At 40.5% G+C, this 21,667-nt stretch overlaps 1 protein-coding gene across 5 annotated transcripts in view; it reads left to right on the top strand.

The window, feature by feature from the left end:
* The window catches only part of MORC2 (MORC family CW-type zinc finger 2), a 51,951-nt gene that overhangs the window by 8,948 nt on the left and 21,336 nt on the right, over positions 1–21,667 (top strand). For 4 of the 5 annotated variants that reach the window (XM_068911300.1, XM_068911298.1, XM_068911299.1 and 1 more), the window contains exons 4-12: positions 1,026–1,094; positions 5,455–5,545; positions 7,130–7,238; positions 8,708–8,867; positions 8,950–9,061; positions 10,937–11,062; positions 15,876–15,955; positions 20,012–20,094; positions 20,926–21,011. In XM_068911300.1, coding sequence (XP_068767401.1) covers positions 1,026–1,094; positions 5,455–5,545; positions 7,130–7,238; positions 8,708–8,867; positions 8,950–9,061; positions 10,937–11,062; positions 15,876–15,955; positions 20,012–20,094; positions 20,926–21,011 — 916 coding nt within the window. Of the gene's footprint in view, positions 1–1,025; positions 1,095–5,454; positions 5,550–7,129; positions 7,239–8,707; positions 8,868–8,949; positions 9,062–10,936; positions 11,063–15,875; positions 15,956–20,011; positions 20,095–20,925; positions 21,012–21,667 lie in introns of those variants that run through there. The other variant, XM_068911301.1, reaches the window with a different exon arrangement.

The raw sequence follows: 21,667 nt of genomic DNA, 5'->3' as shown, positions 1-21,667 counted from the left end.
GGCCAATGGTCTCCCGGGTTGCCTTAGGCAGAGTGTTGCCAGCAGGTGGAGGGAGGTGATCCTGCCCCTCTCCTCAGCCCTGGGGAGGCCACAGCTGGAGTACTGTGTCCAATTCTGGGCTGCTCCCCAGGACAAGAGAGGCATGGCACTACTGGAGAGAGTCCAGCAGAGGCCTGGGAAGATGATGAGGGGACTGGAGCATGTCTCCTGTGAAGAAAGGCTGCGAGAGCTGGGCCTGTTGAGCCTGGAGGAGAGAAGACTGAGCGGGGATCTCATCAATGCCTACAAGTATCTGAAGAGGGGGGTGTCAAGAGGATGAGGCCAGACTCTTCTCCGCGGTGCCCAACGATAGGACGAGAGGCAACGGGCGCAAACTGAACCACAGGCAGTTCCATCTGAACAGGAGGGAAAAGTTCTTCCCTGTGAGGGTGACGGAGCACTGGGAGCAGGTTGCCCGTAGAGGTAGTGGAGTCTCCTTCCCTGGAGATATTCAAAACCCGCCTGGATGCCATCCTGTGCTCTAGAGGACCCTGCTTGAGCAGGGGGGTTGGACTAGCTGATCTCCAGAGGTCCCTTTCAACTTCAGCCATTCTGTGATTCTGTGGTTCGGTATCTGGCCTTCAAAAAGTAGTGCTCTCCTGAATAACTTGGGCACAGTATTACAAAAGGAACCAATCGCATAGTGCTTACTTCAATCTTAAGCTGAGGTCAGGTGAACACCAAAGTGCATAGCTGTTTATAGTGGGAGTTAAAGAAACATGATTTTGCGACATACTTTGTAGCATATGTTTATATACAAGGTAAAGTGCAGGAGAAATTCTTTATCATTCTGTAATAAAAATTAAAAATTTTTCATTGTTCATGGATGATTTGAGTGACACTATTGTCTCTTGGAGCTTAGCTGTGTTAGGTTTAGACGAGTCCTGCTTATTGTGCTACTCCAGTCATGAAAACTGTTTAATTTGATCCCATTTTATGGAACTTTTAATTGTACGTGGGGGTATTGACTGGTTCTTCTCTTGTAGAACAGCGAGAGGATCTGCGAGGTGGATTCATGCTGTGTTTTCTGGATGATGGAACGGGAATGGATTCAAGTAAGTGACAGGAAGTTACGTTTCCATTTTTTAAGTTGAGGTGTCATGTTATGGCTTAAGCTGAATTGATAACTTGGTTCTGTTGAAAGGGGGAAATTCTGTGCAGGGATGCATGTTCCTGTCTGTTTGCACTGGCTCTTTTAGGCCTTATCATGTATCAAACTAATCATCTCCTCTGTCACAGAAAACTAATCTGGCCAAAAAAAAAAAGTTTTGCTGGATGATATAGTTGAGTCAGCCTGGCCTGTAATTGATGAGGCATTCTTTGGGAGGATAAGGAGTAAATGAACCCAGATATCTCTAGGCTCCAACTATTCAAATAACATGAATCCTTTCATGAACAGAATATGTGTGTTATTCTGTCTTGTTGCTGTTCAGTCCCATTGGTCTTTTTCCATGCTTGACTTCCTGATTTTGTCTGGCAACTTATAAAAGCAGGAAAGGGTACAAAGAAGCAATAGGCCAAGTTCAAGTGCTCTGTCTGATAGCTCCTGTTTGTCAGCTTCTCAACTGAAATAAGTGGAAGTTGTAAGCGATGAGCCTTTCTAAAAGTTAGGCATGTGTGTCAAATTATTCACACCAGAATTACATTGAGAACATGATGCATTGACTCTTAATGGTTGTTTGACCTGAAGTTCAAAATACTTTTGTACTCAAGCTGCGGTCTTTCTGTCTTTATAGTACAGAGTCATAAGTTCTCAAAAGAGCTAAGATTCAGTAATGTCAAAGTACAGATTTTTTTTTTTTTTTAAAAAAAAAAAAGCTTGGAATCCCACAGTGGAATATTAGAATTACAGTGCTGGTACAAAAGTTTGGCTTTTTCATAGGGCACTAAATGATTCAAATAGAAAAACACACAGCGTAGATCTCATACTGCACATCCTAGATCAGCATTTCCCATATTGTAAATGATCCCTGTTGAGGGTACTTAGGCTTGAGAAGTTTTACTTACTGCTTGGGCTCTTAAGGTGCTGCATACATTTAATGACTCAAAAGCCAATTGTAATTTGAAGAAATTTAATAACTGATTTAGAAAGTGATCCATAATTGTATTCTTAAAGGATTGAAGAACGTAAGTCTTTAACTTGCATTTTATCCCAGTCCTTAGTCCTTTAACTATATCTGGAGGGTTAGAAGCTTAAAAGTGCCTTTCATTTTAGTGAATGCAGCTAGTTAAGTACTGAAGTCTCGGTTACTTTTATTAGCTTCTGTATTTCTTTAAATATTGTCTGTCCAAGGCTCATTACAGTACAAAACTGTGTTTAAATATTACTGGGATTCTAGCACATTTTTAAGAATGTATACATGCTTCTGTGTTTAGGCAGTGACCCTTCGGAGAATGATGTTAGAGGAGTGGTGAAACTGTTTCTAGAACCTTGTTAGCACACTTAAAGATCAGTTGACATGAGAGGAAACTTGAAATAGGTTAGATCGTTAGTCTTCATGGGAACTTCTTCCAAACTGATCTGTCAATAACTAGCTGTGTTCATTCATTTCCCCCTGAGATAACTGCTTTGTTTCTGCATCTGTTACAGTAACAAAGATTTCAGAGCTTCTCTCCCTTTTCTGCTGTCCCAAGAGAAGCTGGACCTGAAGTGATTTTGGTTTAAACTGATTTTCCCCAGCCTAACTTCTCATAATGTCTTTGTAAATAAGACATTTTGGCTCTGAGGTCTCTTTTTTAGGATGTTGTCATTAATTCTACTGCAAATAGCCCCTCCTCTGCAAATATAACAGATAAACCTATGGAGAAGGCAAGAAGACTGAAGCAAAGGACAATTTTTCATGCTCAGATTGATACCTTCTTTGGTATACTCTCAACTATGGAACTTGGAAAGAGAAGGTTCTTCTCAAAGAGTGATGCTAGGTGTTGTCTTCAATGCCTGCCTTTTTCAAGTGACATGAGGCACTTCACAAGCATTGTTTTTTTACTGCTCACACTGAAGTGAGGTGTGTATAAGCCCCAAAGAAATTGGTTATGGGAGGTATTATTTCTGACTAATAGACAATCTACAGCTGTCTGCAGTGACATTAGCTGTGCTTTATATTTCAGCCAGCATGCATGTTCAAACAACATGTCATTCAGAAAGATATTCTTTTGCCATTCCCCAGGAGTGAGCTGGGAAACAAACAGCTCTATCCAGCAGCTCTTCATCCCTAGCTGTTTGATGTTTCTTCTTAGGAATTCATCCTTTTTTATCTGAGCCATTGATTCCTTTTTCTGAACTTTGAAGATCAATCTACTATCGTTAGTGAATTCCTTTGAGTTATTTTTTTTCTTGTCTGCTTGGTATAGATCACATCAAACCGCTTTTTGTTGCCAGGGAGTTTGTTTTTTAAGTCTAGTAACTGTGAGACACGATAAAACCAAAACAGTGTGACTAAAATAGTCCACTCTCTTTTATTAAGTGAAACTCCCTCTAGAGCCTTAACTTGATAAAACTGGAAAAATAATCATTTTTACAAAAAAGTTAGAGAAAAGTTTCATTTGTGCATTGGTTCTTGAGAGTAGGTAAAGGTTAAGTCTGTCCCAAAGATAGAAAGCCTGGTGCAGAGAAACTCATTTACTCTTCAGTAGACCCCTCTTGCAGAGGTCATTTATATCCCTCTGTCAATAAAGAAGAATCTTTTTAGGCTGGTTTGGGTCTGTGAGCACTGAGTGATAAACCATATGTTCACCTTTTCTGAGAGAAAGGAAATGCTTTGGACAATTACTCTTTTCCATTTTTAGACTTCTTCATGCTTTTTTTAAAATAGTTGTTGACACAGCTTTTCACAAGAACAACAAGCAAAGTCTCTTTAGCTAAGAAGAGCCTGTTACAGTTATCCTTTAGAATGTCTTCCATTTTCCTCTCTGACCAGACTTAAACTAACACAAGAATAATTTAAAAAAAATTCTTATGTAGATCTCCAGAGATGAGATAACCTTCTAACGTTTTCTTTGATTGGGTTGCAAGTACCATAGTAGGCTGAAGTCCTGAGGGACTAGGTCAGGGAAGAAGTATTTTCATCCAATCAAAAATTGTTTTTCAAATTAGTTATAGACCTTCATTATAAACATAGTGAATTGAGATAGCTGGGTGCTTTTAAAGCTGTTCTCTTGTGTTTTTATCTTGTAATTTGTGGCTTTCCGTCTGAATGTCATTCGAATGGAAAATAACGTTCTAAAGTGCAACTTCATGATTCCTTAACAGACCAAGTGTTACTACTTAGCAACTCCGTGATTCCTTAACATACCAAGTGTTACTACTTACTCCGTGATTCCTTAGCAGACCAAGTGTTACTACTAAACTGTGCGTGTGATATAAAAGTTCATTGTACGAGTGAACCTGAATAAGCCTTCTGTATGCTTACGTTCAGTTTGTCTGCTGGTTCAACCTCCTAATAGTTGGTGGGACTAGAATAGTAAGTGATGTTCACAGCTTGTGTGTGCATTTGAGGGCTGGAATTGTTGTTAGTCTTCCTGTTTGAAGGCGTGTTCCTGTTAAAGAACTTCATGTTCCCTTGTTTCTGGAATTGCATTCCATTCTCCCAGTAAGTTTTGTGGTGAAGTGATTGCTATCTTTTGGAGGAAGGGAGGGGAATTGTTCCGTCTTAGGGGTGATACTACGAAGGCTTTATCCCTTGAACAATAGAAAGGCTTGAACTACAAGGACAGACCCTCTCAGCTGAAAAGCTGTCACATCCTCTCTTTTTGTCCTGTGCGAATAGAATGTATCACTCTGTTTACTTGCTGCAGTACTAGTGAACACTGCCTTTATACCCATAACTAACTGTCAGTACTCCAGGAATCTGCTGGTAAAATTAGCTTTTGTTTTACTAGTACATTCATTAGGCATAGTGCTCAGTTCAGCTCAATGACAAAAAAGTAATCAGTTTATCCTGCATTCATGGCCTTTTTTATAGTACTGGCTTATGCTATGTGCTAGCATTTTCAAACCTATGATGCTAGCAGTAGAATGGGGCCTGCAGTTATTCTAGGCATGTTTTTTGGTTTTAGTTTATGAACACATTTATAATTGTGGTGGACTCAACAGATAGTGTTGTTTATGTTTTTTGTAAAAAGACATCTTTTTGCACTTCACATAGGGCGTTGGCCTAGTCTAAAACATAAAACTCCTTTTGTCAGCATAATGGCATCTGTTTAAACCTCTGATAATATGAGTGCCATTAAATAGTGTAGTTTTTACAGAGCTGTATGGTAGAGCTTCATGATGGGGCTTTGGCTTGGGCTTATGGCCTCTTCTAGGTATAGTCTTTCTGTGCTACTCATAATCCTGAATAAATTCATCTAAAAGATGTGTATATATGTATGTATATTACAACAAACTTTGTTTTCACTTCCTGTCTTTCATTCCAGGTGAAGCTGCCAGTGTGATTCAATTTGGTAAATCAGCCAAGCGATCACCAGAGTCAACTCAAATTGGGCAGTATGGGAACGGCTTGAAATCGTAGGTATAAAAAAAGCCAGCCTCCTGAAATTGTGGAGGTTTGAGTTGAGTTAGTAACTGTAATTTTTACTTGGAGGTACATTTTTTTCCTCAGAATAATACATGCAGATAAAATCAAAATACGTATAAAGAGCTGCTAGCCTGTTAAGTCTTTATTTCTTCAGTGGGAGGGAAGTCTGTCCAAAGCCTGTGGCAGTATTTTTCCGTGATGTTTAGGTGATGCAGAGGTTAAGCATCAGAGCTGGAAAAAATTATTAAAGAGTAGGAGAGAAAAAAATTGTAATATGCCTGTAGTAGAGCATGGTAGTGATGCAGCCTCTCACTAGGAGAGTTCTCTGGTGCAAGTCTTAAACCTTTTCTTTTCTAATATCAGAGAATTGCATGGTGAAGGGCACTGTAACGGGAAGAATGAGAAGAGGGGTGGGATTAAGTGACAGAGCCACAGAAGCAGGAAGGAAATCTTAAATGGTTAGCGGGGACTAGCTAAGAAAAAAAAAAAGCAGTCTCTGCTGTAGTAACCTGATGTCTTTAGTAGAGGGTAGAGTCCAGTTGACTGTTGTGGTTTGTGCTGCTGGTCTCTTTGTGGCTTGATGATATGTATTCATCCTACTGTGAGAAATCTGTGGAGTTCTGTTGTTGTGTAGGGGGGGAAAAAAGTATAGAGTCTTGAGATACCAGTCCAGTTTCAGTGCAGGACAGATTCTACCTCTGTACTTCCAGGACAGATCTGTGGCCATTCTTCATCTTAGGTGAGGGGTGTGTTATGTACAGCCAACTAATATAGACTGAAGCAAATATATGGGAAAAGTAAGGTTTGGTATCAAATTAAGCTAATCTAAGGAGAACTAAATTGGCAGAACACTAATCCTTTTTTGGATGCAGTGTTATTCTTTTTTTTTCTGTTACGATTTTTGAATCAGCTCTGGTGTTATCAGAGGAGTTTGAGCGATAGGATAATAGAGGAGGAAGGGAAGGCACTATTGGGAACAGGAGAGTTGGGGAGGAAGATGCGACTGTCCTTTTTAGTGACAACTAGCTGTTAAGTTGCTTTAGTTGAAATGTCAAAGTTTGCCCTTCAAGTTAGACATTAGGAAATAAAATTTATCTCTGCTGCTTTTCGTTCTATGAACAGTGAAACAAACTGCATATTTACTTTCTCAATGCATTTGTATTTGTACTCATATATTGGAAGCCTATTATCACATCTCAATGTAGTTGTCTTTTTTAGATTTAAAAAAAAAATTTCTTTTGAACTTTCCTCCTAGTTTGAGCCTTTATACTTCTATGTCTTTTCGTTATGACTTTAATATTAAATGTTTTAGGGAATGAATTTAGGGAATTCCATTTGATCATATGAAAATGTCTGAATTTAGATGCCTTTTTATAAGGAACAAGATGTTTAAGGGTAAAATGATGCTTGCTTTTTCTGTTTCATCTGGTTTTAACGTTTCATAACTGAACATAATGGGAGGAAACTCTGGGTACCTCAGTTTTTGCAGTGTATGTCAAAGAAATAAACCCTAAAACACCTTCTAAGTAATGTCATGCATCAGATGTAACATGTAGTCTGAAATCTGTCTCTAGGGGTTCCATGCGTATTGGGAAAGATTTTATCCTGTTCACGAAGAAGGACAACACCATGACTTGCCTCTTCCTGTCACGGACGTTTCATGAGGAAGAAGGCATTGATGAGGTTTGCACGTGCTGTTCCCAACTTGTTTCAGCCATTAGCTAATCTATCTCTTATCTCTAATTTTTTTGTTCTAAACAACAGAAAACACCAATAACTTTATTAAAAACCTATACAAATTATAAAAGAACAAGATCAGGACAAATATGAGTGGAGGATACATGAGTTCAGGAGAACAGTTAAGCATAGACGTTGATGTTGTTTGAAGAAGCAAGGTTTGGGTTTTTTCCTAGTAGTATGAAAGTTGTTAGAAGAGGAAAAAAGACATGGTTGAGCGTGTGAGCAGCCAAATAGGGTAATGACAGTGATTAATGTGGGAGTTCTTGTACTGAAGCAATACCAAAATCCACTTCTGCTTTCCTCTCTCTGTTAAGGTGATGCTCTGCAGGCTAATAACAACATAGATAACGTTATCCTGCTGCTTTGTTTTCCTCTGTGCTTCTTCATTCTGCATTCTTACTACTTTGTAAGCGTCATAGCTGTTTAAGCTACACCATTTTCATAAAGTTTTAATATAAACTTTTAGTCTACGTTTGTTCTTGGTGACTTTGTAGTCTCTTTAAGTCCTTTTAAGAGAAAATTGTGCAGCCATAACTCTGTCCTGATACTTTGATGAGTCATGCTATTGGAGAGGCTGGACATGAGAACTCACGGATTTCCAGTAACTAAGTGTTTCACTGCCCCAGGGTGACTGTGAGCAAAACTACTGCTTTTTGCTCACATAGCATGTCTGGATTAAGTTGGTAATGATGAGTACAGTTCCTGTGATTTGTTTCTAGCTCCAAAAAAAAAAAAAATCAATCATTAGTCATCTGCTCAGCTTGAGGAAAAAGACTGAATGAACTGTGGAGACGCAAACTTAAGCAAACAAAGAAAAATACCCCCAAAATCTTTGCTCTGCATAGCTGAATCATGACCCTGGGTTTATCGATAAAGGAACAGGAAGCTTGTCCTTGCTGCACTTATTCCAATATATGGAGATGTCAGAATTCCATCATAGTTTGTCCTAGCTCCCCTGTATAAGAGTTATGGTAGCATTTTTAAGCTGTGGAAAGGTATTAAAGTGGAAACCTAGTCCTTGTAGCTGAAGGAAGCACACCTTTAGCTGGTGTGAACTGGCTTAATTTCCCAGACTTGGACAGACTTAAAGCAGCTGAGTCCCTGGCTAACCACGGTGATGTGGAGAATTGACAAATTCCCTTTAGGATAAATTATTGAAGGGATTAGATGCTTTGTCTGGTCAATAGCATACAGATACAGTTTATCTAAGACTAGATGTTGTAGAAGGGTAACTGAGAGGCTGGAAAAGAGGGGTCCTTGAGCATTTTATCGACATGCAAACCACTGAAAAGTTAGGAAAACGCAATACCTAGGGGGCCATCAGAAGGACTATGTTCACTTAGACATGAGCCACAGAGGTGGCTGACTCAAGTAGGCAAGTCTAATGGCTCTTATTACAATCTGATCTGCAGGTCATTGTTCCCCTGCCCACCTGGAACACACGGAGCCGAGAGCCTGTAACTGACAACAGGGAGAAGTTTGCTATTGAGACTGAGCTAATTTACAAGTATTCCCCTTTCAAGTCAGAGCAGGAAGTGATGGAGCAATTTAACAAGATCCGTGGAGAAAAAGGTAAGTATATATGGTGCTTTTCATGGGCAAGGGATTTGATGGTTGGATGGCACTCACCTGATAAACTTTGTTTCTTGCTCAGGCACCCTGGTGATCATCTTTAACCTTAAACTAATGGATAATGGAGAGCCAGAGCTGGATGTGACGTCTGACCTCCGAGATATTCAGATGGCAGAAACACCCCCAGAGGGAACGTAAGTGTAACTGATATTACAGGTGTTGGGATTCTGATCAAATTATATGTAGGGTTTGCTGGGTAGATCATGTTTGCTTAGGTTTTTCAGAAGCTTCTTTTTCTGGGTGTGAATTGGAGAATTTGGAAGTTCTTTAGTTTATTTTTTGGAATTCATCATTGTAAACAGCTCATGGACGTTATGGTTGTGCTCTTGGTGGGAATTTCTGCATTGGCTTGTCTCAGCCTAGTCAAAGCAGCAAACTCGAGATCCTCCTTCAGCTATTGTTTAACAAAGGTCGGGAGCCCTAAACTACAGAACTAGTTTTCTAGACTCATCAAAGAAGTATGTGCCAGAATGGCAGCCTGTGGATCTGTTTCTTTCTTAAACTGATACTCTGTTTTGTGGTTAAATGCACACTGACAAAATTTGAGATGCTATGCAGGTCAAGTTCAGTGAATGAATGGCACTGTTGAGTACAAGTGTTAAGTTCAGTGGAGTGTATTGGAGCTTTTGGGGAATACAGGTAGCTCCTTGACTTCCTTTAAGAGGAGGGAGAAGGATGTGCTCAGAGGGGAGCTAGAGGAGCAGAGGACTCTGTTCAGGCAGAGCTGTATGTTTGCTTAGCTCATCAGGGAAGAATTTCAGGATGAGCCTTCTAGAAGCTTTATTCACTTGCAACCTGAAAAGAAAGGAAAAACTGGGCTAAACCAACCGAGTGATTGATTAAATTCCAGAGCTTCATTTGGCCTACCTAGAGAAATTTACCTTTTTTTGTGAGATTACATGCTCTTTCATTACATTGCTTGTTTCCTACAGAAATACAATTTCAAACACCATCTACCTAGCTATTTCTGTATGTAAGGGCTTGATGTTATGGAGTGCAAAGGTGCAACAAACTCCTTGAGGACGTTTGGGGATCAAATGTGCTTCTCAGTTTCTTTAATGCATGCTGGTGAGTCTTTATGATCACCACTGATCACTGGAAAGAGCTCCTTCCTCCTGACCTTGTGGTAGGTGCCGTTTCTGTTTGATCTGTGCAGTTTCTGTTGGAGCACACTCTTACCCTTCAGTTAGTCAGGAGAATGTACTAGGAAGCTAGCACTTCTTTAGTGCTAAGTGTTCCAGTTTATAGATTTGACCCACTATTTGGTAGGGTATGCTTTTTTTATCCAGCTTTATCCAAACATCCTTTTCAAGCTGCAGTAATATATCCACATAGAAATATTTTGTCACTGTATTTAAAATACACAATTAAAAAGTATCTGTGGAAGACGTAAGTCTACCTGCGTGATGATTAAAATAAAGGCCTTTTCTTTTACATAGCTCTCTTGCTGAAGGTTGTAACTTTGGCATATCTTGAAGTAGCTGCTTACCTTTGTTCAGATTGTGCCCTTACTCCCGTTGATTTTAAAGGGAGCCTCTTGCTACAAGCTCAGATGGTAACGTTTAAAGTTGAACAAGGCGAATCCTGTCATAAGTGGCTAAAATATGCCAAAGGACAGTGGAATCAGTGTGGGAGGTGTTTGGGGCTGGGGAGTATTTCTGTTGATCAGCTGGAACCTGGGCAGCAGTTGTTGGGAACCAAGAGTCTTGCAGGTTTTATCAATGGAAAAGCTCATTCATTTGCTTTGGATAGAGGAGGAGGCTCTGTTGTGAAAGTAGTTTATCAGGGCTCCTCTTATTTGGAGAGGAGTGAAGGAAAAGAGAAAGGGAATTCAGAATGAAGGAGACAGACAGATGAAGTCTCTAAGGAGACCTTGATTACTCGAGGCATGAACTGATGTTGTCACTTTTGGGTTGTGTGGACCCAACCAGGAAAGTGGGTCTTCTGGTAATCCTGAAAGGAAATGCTGAACAAATGACCTGGTTTCTGTAAGCATTCCTTTCTTGTAGAAAGCCTGAGCGTCGCTCCTTCCGTGCCTATGCTGCTGTGCTTTACATTGATCCCAGGATGAGGATCTTCATAAACGGGCACAAAGTACAAACCAAGAGACTTTCATGCTGCCTCTACAAGCCAAGGTAAGTATTGTGACCCAAAGTCTGCATATGTATGTGAGACCCTTCAATGTTTCCTTACAGAAAAGTGTTAGTGTTTTGCTCTCTAGGTGTATCCTATGTAACTCCTTGTTAAAGCTACAGAAGCAGATAGTAGGAAAATGGGATGTGGTGTTGACATTATGGGAAAGGGGGTAGATAATGGAAAATCTAACACTTTTGAAAATCACACCCATGACCTGTGGAATTTGGCTCCCTTTGAAAGCAAACACAGAAGTGGAGATATTGTTCAAAATGCCACGTTCATACAAAGCTGTTGGATAACTTTTTTACGGAGGACAGAGAAATTCATATGGTGTATGTTAGAATTATTATGGAAATGAAAAAAGATTGAGCACTTTGACAAAGTGTGCTTTGCAAATTATTTTTTTTATGTAGCTGATTTAGCTATGAATACAGATGTCAAGCCACCAATTACTGTCCTTTGAGCCTGGCTAATTTTCAGCTTACGTAATGGTCTACCAAGTTCATACTTCAGCTTCTTAAATGAGAATGTGGAAAACAGTATCAGAAGCCTTGCTGAAGTCAAGGGAGATTACATCCACAGCTCTTCCCTTGTTGACCTGGCCAGTCATTGCATTGTAGAAGGCAGTTAGGTTGGTCCAGCATGATTTGCCCCTGATAAATCTGAATTTCCTGAGTAAGGCATCTCTTACACTCTAAGTTTACCTATGTGTAAATGTTACATCTGCTACATGCTGCTTTATCCTATGCCACAATCCAAAAAAGTACAAGGAAGAGGAGCAAAGGAGGAGGGCACAGGCTTTTACCTCATCAGAGACCAGCTTCTGAGATTCGAAGACAGGAGTTCATCACTACCTGGTTATTGCCTGCATTATCATGATAGTATAACAGGTAGTGGGTCACATCAGAGGTTCATCTGTCTCAGTTTCTTCTCCCTGAAAGTGGTCAGTAATAGATGTCTAGGGAGCAGTATAAGAGATTTGGTTCTGCCTTATACCTTAGAACTCTTTTCTTTTTAGACAGTTTAGTCAGGAGGTGTTCAGGATCCCTGTCACCAGTTCTGGATCTGCTTTCCATTTTTTCTGGAGAATAGTGCCTTGCCATTGGACAGCTGTAAAATGATTTACATTTAGAGCTCCTGAAACTCCCACTCCTGCAGCGCAGAAGCAAAGACTGCGAACAAGGCTGAGGAACAGTGTAGGGCTTTGCAGGCATGGGGCAAAATAACCTTAGAGAGTTCTTCTGGAAAGTGTGCAGACAGTTTTCTTCTGATCTCCTACTCTTTATGCAAGATGTGGATACCAGAAGATGCACGGATGAGCCACTGGTACCTGCACTGTTGGTTCTGAGAACCAGTATGGCCCTTCAGGTACTTCCCACCTTGTGCCATAGACAACTTGTGAAGACTCAATCTTTTACCTTCAGATGCATGAGCAGAGATTGTTCTCCCTTGGGTCTCTCTTTCCTGAGGACCAATTGCAGGGAAAATGGAAGATCAGCCCATTCTGAGGACAAAGTTATTGTTCTTTTGCAGCTATTCATCATGATCTTTTAGGTTTTTTTCTGAACCTGATGAGAAGGGTTGCTTGTGGCCTGGATCTTCCCTTTAGAGTTGAAGCCAGAGCTCATGCATCCCCACTTACATCTACTTACTGGGTTTTGAGTGCTCTGCCATTTAATTCTACTATTCTGAACTGACATAAGGACTCTGATTTTTTTTTTTTTTTTTTTTTTTTGTATGGGAGGCAGAGGGCACTAATGGGTACAGCAATCAGCTTGTCCCTCTACCTTTTGGTCTACTTTCAAGATCTGTTCAGGAAAATTGTCTTTAGGAGGTAGTAGCTCCTGTCCTCTTTATAGGACTGTAAGTCAGTTTATCTTCACCTCTAAGGGAAAGGCTTTTACAGTGACTTGTCTGCACATTAATTTTTGGTGTTAGAGAATGAAGGATGGAGATCTGTTGTGGGCTTTAGAATGTTTAAATATCTTTATTGCAAATTCAGGATAGTGCTTTTAGGCAGCCATTGCACTGTTCTACATCAGGGATTATAGCTTATCTCTTGAACAGGACACGTTCCCATTGCCATCTGTTCTTTTTGGAAGCTGCCTTTTTGTGGGTAGTAGAGTCAACTGTTAATACAACCTGCTTAGGGTTGTACTCCTATGTGGAAACTGTCACTCCCAGTTAGGTGGGAGTGGGGAATATCCATCCAGGTCATGGAAGCAGTGGTTTCTCTTTTCAGATGAGCTCTGGTTCTCTTCTGTCCTTAAAAAGCTTAGTGAGAGAATTCTCTAGATCTAACAGTACCTCACTACCTTTCTGGAACCTTTAACTTCCTGGGATTGAGGGCAAGTTAATTTTGTGCCAGATTGCTCACCAGAGTTTACAGGTGTGATACTGGAGTGTCTCCCTCTCTGGAAGCTGCTTTTGCATTTTGAAGGATTGATTTCATCTATCTCCTTCCACAGTAACTGTGTGAACTTTTGCAGTGCAGGCTGTGCAGCTGAATGTAGTCAGGCTGTTTTGCATGTCAGCCTTTATGTGTACAATTTTCAGATAGATAATTGAATGGTCAGAGATCTTAGCAGACATCCAGTGTTGGTGACTGCAGTGGTACTCTATGCTATTTTGCTTTCCTTGGCTGTTGCAGTGATGTACTGAACCATATGCAAGAGTTTCCCTTTAAGAAGGCATGCTAAGGCAATTGTAATGAATATCCTGAAGATGGGGGAATATGTTTTGATATCAAATCATGCAGTATTCTTGCCTGCCAGGCAAGATAAACAAGACAAGATGCATCTTATTTACGTACTCATTTGCTAGATATGCTTTTCCAAATCACTTGAATATGGGCTTTCCTGGCTGTAAAGACTCTGATACTAGAAAAGAACATGAAACAGTAATGGCTTGATCGTTTCTTTTTTCTTGAGAAGTGGTCAGTTTCTGGGACAGTATTGCTGAAACCAGATCTGTGTACTACAGTGGTCCTCTTTGTTTAGCTTACTAGGTCACTGAACACTCTTGCAGGCAGACAAAGCTGGTACTGGCAATAGGCTTGCACATGGGGGGGTTGGGATGATACCTCACGTTACTTTTCTGTATTACCCTGCAATTGCCCCCTCTGCATTTTGGTGAAAAGGAGGTGTTGTACCTCTGCTTGCAAGACAGAAGTTCAGTCACTTTGTTGCCTTGAAAGCTGGGCATGTTGAGACATTTCATCTTCCCCTTGTTTCTCCTGCTCTCAGGAGAGTAAGGCAGGATGTGGATGAGGTAGTTTAATAGTGCCAACACATTGAAAGCAGTTCTTGTTTTCAGGACATGTTCTATCTCTTGGCCCAGGTAGCTTAAATCACCCTTGAGTGCATTTAAGGAGATTGCACCACCCAAAACCCAAGTCTCCTTCTAACATGGTTGTTGGATGATTCTTGGAAGAATTAGTGCCAGCCTGCCTTTCTTGCCAGCAAGGGGGTCCTTTTGAATAGCAGAAAATAAGTTGCACAGATATACAACTTTTATGCGCTAAATTCTACAAATTGTACACTAGATGCACAAATGTAATCAAGTTGACTACGATGTAAATTTTCTGAATTGAAGAATAAAGTTTTTCTGTTTATGAGTGTGTTTGATATCTGTATCTATATCTGCATATGCCTGCCCCTAGAAACATACCTAACTCCTTTTTCATCTATGCAATGTGATTACTTATGGGTCTTGATGGATTATCTGCCATTTGAAGGGATCTTGTCTCTTATTGGGATCTAAATGTGGTTCCTCCTGCATTAATGAGTTGGTCAGTTAAGCCTTATGTTCTTATATGCTTCCCCGTTTCTGTAAAAACAACATTTCTAGTGATGTTTGCTTTGGCTAAATGCTGGGGAGATTTGATCCCTTAAGCTTTCTTTTTTCTATAAAGCTTTTTTGGGATGGAATTTTCCTCTGGTTACATCCAAACGCTTGTATCTAAGGTAGCTTAAGTTCCTGCAGGCTCTGGTCATCCTTCTTCTTGTCTCCTCCTCTTCTGCAATTACAAATGTCCACGTAGAGGTGACATGTACTTGTGACCTTCTGCCTCTTTTATGAGGCTGTCTCTTTCACTCTGAAATAGTTAGATTGTGACCTGTATTTGATATGCTATCATTATATCAAATAGGCCACTGCAGCTCAAGCATGCTTTTCAAGGTTGTAAGCCGAATGTGTAGCACATGGAAATGTTCTGAAACTTTAGAGCTGAAACTTGAAGATCTGCCACTGATGTTATAACTGATGAGCCACTTAGAGGCTTCCAGGTGGGATGTAATTCTCGACGAATCAGTGCTCCGCTAAGTTTTCTCTTAAGATCTGCTCTCCTTAGAGGTAACTTTGCAGGAGGCAAACTGCTTGGCGGCACGCACTGTGAAACTACACATTTGAACAGTTATTTGAAGGAGAAAGGAAAGGTTGTTTATCTGTAATGAGAGGTTTTTGACAAGCTTTCCATGTATGTTCACTCCAGCTTTCCACTTCTGAAGAATTTGTTCCTCTTAACCTTGGGTTTTTCTCTCGGAGCGTGGGATATGTTGCACCCCACCAGATCACATTGAAAAGCAGGGGGACTGCGGTTGCTGTTATTGCTAAAGCATCTCTGACTTAAAAGTTTTGGCTAAGCACTTCCCAGTATACTTCATTACTCATGCCTAAACCCCATTCTCCATTTATTGAATCTTTCGAGAAGGGTAGAGTAGCATGTGGAGACCCTGTTCTCTAATAGGATGATCAAATCATAGTGTGACCTGACTGCTGAGGTTGCTGATTAATAACTTTTGATCATCACAGGATGTACAAATATACTTCAAACCGTTTCAAGACCCGTGCGGAGCAAGAGGTGAAGAGAGCAGAGCACATGGCAAGGATAGGTGAGTCTTTGGGGTATGCATGCATCCTGCTTTTGCTGTAGAGAAAGAAAGGACAGAAAGAGGCTACATTGCTGATAGGACCTGAAATTGCTTGCTTTTGTGACCACTATAATTGCTCAGGAAATTCATTTTTACAGTGATTCCAGATGAACCAGTCTTATTTCAGTGCAATGGGAGGAACTTGCATTATTCCCTAAGACCACTTCCTCTGAGGAACAGATGTACAGAATAATCCCTACAGTTTTCTCCCCCTGTTCTGTCTGAAGCCTTGCGAAGCTGCCTCCTTGTTAGCCTGTAGTTCTGCCCTCATCTTTTGCATATCATTAGTTTCTTTGTTCTGTTCCCCTTCTGTTCCTTCGCTGTTGAGGCAGTCACTCAAAACTAGATTTTTATTTTATCAGTTAATGTACACCCAGAACAATCACATTATAAGGACATCCTGTTGTTTTTTTTTTTTTTTTAAACTTCGAGACATATCTTTTGTTTGTCCAGTCTTACCTTCCTCTCAAGTTCTTTAGTCTTCAGGAGAAAACCCAGTTTGACATTATTGGATATTTAGCATACAGGTATATAAGCATATAAATGTAACATATGCAGCTTTGTTAAACTTGCATAAATTTAACACATAAAGCAGTCTCCACCATCCCTGATGGAGAAATTCCGTAGTGAAGGAAGAATCTTGAAGTTGTAAGACATGTTGACTACTCTTTCTGATAGGTTTCATAAATGATGTTGCTGAGGCATATGCCTTCTCTCCCTGTATAAGAGATGCTTTAGGTGCACACGTGTGCATTCAGATTAGATGTGAATAACTTTCAGGAAGTTTCCAAGGCTACATTCAACCTGTACAAAGACATAAAGGGTAGTGTATTTGTGACCCTCCCAAAGCAGTAGAACAAAATTGTATAAATTGCTGTGTTCCCTCTTCCTCCTTCATGAAGTACAACCTAACATGGTGGATTTGAAACTATGGCGTTTAAGCCGTTTATCTTTTACTTCAGCGCCCGTACTTTTTTTTTTTTTTTTTGAGTCCTGTAGCCAAAGCAGATGTTCAATACGTTTGTATTCTCTTCAAGAAGGTGTAAACAGCATGATTCAAAACAGTCTGTGAGGCCTTCATGATGTTTAAAAGGTGAGCTTTAATGTCTTGACATTGAAGAATACTGCCATTCAGTGCTCTAGTTCGAAGAACTGATACCCTTGACACTGAAACTTAAACTCAGCATTAGCACCAAAGCTGGCTTACTACCTCCGGTAGCGGAAGGGGGTGCTGAACAAAGGGCTGTGAAAATGGAGATGAAAACTCAAGGCAGACTTCAGACCGTTTTCTGCAAGGGTTGATTACGTAAAGCCTCCAGATTTAAAATATTCTTGTGTCATTAACCCCAGCTTTAGTGGCACAGATCTCAGTTCTTTGCTTCTAGGAAAGTTACAGTTTCATCTGTAACAAAGTGTATTTAATACACAAAGTACTGCTTTTCTGCTGTTGGTAGAGAACATTTATTTCTTCTTATCACTAGCATATGTTTCTCTGAGTACACGCACCACTCTCAGGAGGGATCTTCACCAGAGAAAGATTTCTTCCAATAGAGAAACTAGAGATGCAACATGAGAAATGATAGATGTCAGCTGAGCTAATCACAGTTCTACAGTGTGCTGTGTCTGTCTGTTAGGGATGTATTGAAATCCTTCATGCTATAGATTAAGTCACTCTATCCATAGACACTTATAATCTAGTAGGAAAAACTAGTTTTAAATGGACATGCAACGTTCCGTTTTCTTACCAGATTTTTTTCATCACTTGACAGTGTCCTTCATAAGGACTTCCAGTGTCTGGCAGTCTTGTTTCATTTCAGAAGCTCTGCTAAAGGATCAATAAGACTCTGGAAATAGCTTATGAGGTTATTGAAGGAAAACTGATGATAGTTGAAAGATGACTACAGGATAAGAAAAATGTGTGGACAGCCATGACTGTCAGTGACATGGCTGATTGGTGTGTGGTTACTATAGAAGCTGTATGCAAAACAAAATAGCTTTAGGAATTGGTATTCCAAAAGAGCCGCAACTTATGAGTGAAGACTTGTCACATATATTAATTCCCTGGGAGCTGACATCATGTCTCATGTGATAAGCTTCACCATCCAAAGCCCTAAGTGAGCAAATGGACCCATTCAGCCATTCCAGGACATAAGTACTGTGCCTGGGCAAGATAGCTACAAAAGGCCATCTTCTGTCTGCTGCATATTGCTGAAGTGAGGTTGAATTCTATATTCGGGCATCTAAGTGTTGCTGTTGCCTAGTTTCAAGAAATTATCTTACAAAGTTTAAAAAGTAAACAAACAAAAAAGGTGGAAAGAGTTATGTAGATGTCCATTACTGAAAGCCATTAACAGCTATGTTCCACACTTGATATTAGTCTAGAGTATTTTACTGTGTCCAGTGATTTGCTGTTGGCATGCTGTGCATGTTATCCACTTGTAGCTAGAAGCAGAATTCATATTCTCCTGTATGCTTATTGTCCAGCTTAGAGGCTGCATTTTTACCTGTTAGGATCTCAGCACTTAGATTTTTATTTGAGTCATTCCCTACCAAACATGTCTTTTCAGCTGTCATTACTTTATTGGAACATCTTTGAGGCCTGCCTCTTAAGGGCAGACCTCACTGTGTCGTCTTCCCTTTGGACATAGTTGTGCTTAGTCTACAACTCTTATCATATAAGCTTTAATTTAAATGGACCAAACTTTTTAAGCTGTCTCCAAACTCTTCTGATTAAATGTTAAGCTAAGCCATCTCTTCAGACGATTAAATTGGTCATACAGTGTAATTCTGCTGTTACTTGCCTGGCAAGCTACTGTGAAATTCAGAGGATGGTTTTGTGGGCATTGATGCAACAAAACTCAAGTGTAACACTGCATAGAAGGGGAAAATGATTTTTATTTTAATAGTCTGAGTACATTCACTGTACCTATTTGCAGTCCCATGCATGCAGACAACAAAAATGTGTGTCCACAAGTAATCCTGGCCACAGTACTCAGAGCAATGGATGCCAGTTATCAAATGCGAACTAGATCATCCGGACTCTTTTTGATTGGTAACTGGGTACTGGTTTTTGGAGAGGTATTTTGTACTCTCTAGGAGCCAATTGCTATTGTGGTGTGATCTTTTGCCTCATCTTACTTACCTCTTCCTCTGTAAACCCTTAGACAAGGTTGCTGCTCCACTGTTTTATTTCCTTGTTTGGGATGTCTCGCAGCTAAAATCTGTCTCCCTGTTGGGAGAACAGGGAGAGAAATGGCTCATATGATGTAGCTGTAACCTTGCTGCCACCTTCCTGTAGCTGGGGTATGGGCCTGCTGCTTAATCCATTTTCCTTGGGGACATTTTTGAGTAAATGTTAAGTGGTATGAGATTGATGCATACCAATTGTTAGACTATCTTTTGGATAGTCTGGAAGAGAAACGAGAAGGAGGATTTCTCTAAGTGATAAACTTGAAGATCAGAGTTAGTGGTAGGTTTTCAGAGCCCTGTGTGCTATTTTGTGTAGCACAAATTTGGCTTTCTTCAGACCTAATTAAGCGGTTATTAAAGAAAAAAGTATTTCTCAGAGTAATCCCTTCACATCATCTATGCAAGTAAACTATCTTGTTGTACCTCCTTTTCAAGTCTGAACTCGGTCTTCATTTTGTGGCAGTGTGTGAGCTTTTCTCTCTGCTTTCATACTTCTGTGCAGACGAGACAGGACCACTTACATCCTTACCATTTCCAGCTCCTCACTATCTTTCTTAGGGATCCTTCCTTAAACCTTCTTTTAAAGAATTTAGACCTTTTATTATGCTAGTGTTGACTGATGAAGTTTAAGGTGCCATGTTAATGGGCTCCTCTGTCATATGTAAGATTTTATTTTGTACCTTCTTGTGTTACCTTTGTCATCTCTCCCTCGTACATGGAAATCTAGCAAAGGCTCTGCCTGGAAATCTGTTACCTCAGGTGAATGCCTTATAGTAAGCTGTCTGTTCTGAAAGGTTAATACAGCTTTTTTTTTCCCTTGTATTTTAGCGGAGGAGAAGGCTCGAGAGGCAGAGAGTAAAGCCCGTGCACTAGAACTGCGCCTAGGAGGGGATCTCACACGGGAGTCCAGGGTGAGGCTTCTGCCTTTCCAACAGGTTGAATTTTAAGCATTGAAGGAACGTTCGTAACTGTGGTTTTGGAGCAGAGAGCTGTGCTGTTTAGCTGTTCAGTTGCTTTTAGCCCTTTGATATGTAGGTTAAGCAGGTGCTGGCTCCTGTTGAGAGATAAGTTTCAGCAGTGTTCAGTCCTAGGCAATTCCATGGTCTTATGACCACAGGACGTGCTTAAATTTGTGTGTGTCATTCTCTGAAGAAGCAGCATGGGGACTGTGAAGTATTTGAATAGAAGTAAAATTGGATAATTTTTGTCTGTTCCCTCTTATGGCGATTGCACTTTGCTCCTGAGCTTTCCCAAACTGTTGCTGGAATGTTTGAAATTTTTTATTTTTGCTTGTTTTGTTTTTCTTCTGAATGGTACCCTGTGAAGCCAGAGCTTGTGTGGTGATACTGCAGGCTCTTGAAAGGTGGGTAAGGATTAGCTTAGACCTAGCCAGTAGTGGGGAAGGAAGAAGGACTTTGCAAAATGATAGACGGTTCAGCAAGTGGCAGTTGTTTAAAATCATTTTACTATTTAATGAGATGTAATGAAAAAACAGTATTGGAATGTTTTGCCTCCATCACTCTACCCTGTGGTTTCTGTTGAAGAGGTATTTTCTTCTAATCCATTGTGTAGCTGTTTAAACGGCCCAGCAAAAAGTGCTGCCCTAAATTTAAAGGAGTGCTATTTATTGCCCTTCAGTTAGTGAGTTCTTTACGTTTTAAAACATTTCTGTGATCTTCCTGCAGGGCGAAAAATAGAGAAGTGAGTTGGTTTTAGTTTTACTGTGTGAAATCTATTTGCAGGTGACATTACGTCAAGTCCAGAACTCTGCAATCACCATGCGCAGGGAGGCTGATGTCAAGAAAAGGATCAAGGATGCAAAGCAGCGGTGAGTTACAAGGCAACTGAAAGCTCTTACTTTCCCAAGCTGTTCACTCCACATGCTCAGATGTTTCTCCTACTTTGCGTTGTGTGGTGGGGTGAGCAGTTCTGCTCACCTGTTTAACCAAGGGGTATCTGAAATTGCTCTTCTAGTTGCTTTTGCTATTCCCCTCTTATTTGCTGAGTGAAATCTTTGAATTTTGCCTGATTTTTTGTAGACATCTATCAGTTTTCCCCATCAGCTTTTTTCATTCTTCTGCTTAATCTGGTTTTCATCTATGGATAAGATTCAGGGAGGCAAACAGATGATAGTAAGCTGAAGTGAAATGGCTTTTACAGTTGCAGAAATAGTTCTTAGAAAACTTGGTAAATTCTGTTATAGGCCATGAAATCACAAGAAATAATTGTAACCAGAGTTAAACCGGTTGAGAGCACAGCGAACAGACGCAGCAGTTTGCGCAGCAGTGTCTGGGCTCTGCCTGGGCCTTTTGTGGGCCTTGTTGGAAGTTGTGGAGACTTTCTGGGGACCCCCGAGGAACTAGACGGTGCTTGCTGCTAGCAGGAAGGGAGAGCTGGGCAAGGGCTCCTGCAGGGGGCTTTGACTTCACTTCTCCTGGGAAGTTCTAGCTAGGTGGGGCTGCTGCTAACGAGCTCTCTGGGCTG

Source organism: Struthio camelus, chromosome 17 (genome assembly GCF_040807025.1).
Source record: "Struthio camelus isolate bStrCam1 chromosome 17, bStrCam1.hap1, whole genome shotgun sequence".
NCBI lineage: Eukaryota > Metazoa > Chordata > Aves > Struthioniformes > Struthionidae > Struthio > Struthio camelus.
The sequence above is the reverse complement of the archived record's forward strand: the minus strand, read 5'-3'. Positions and strand labels throughout refer to the sequence as shown.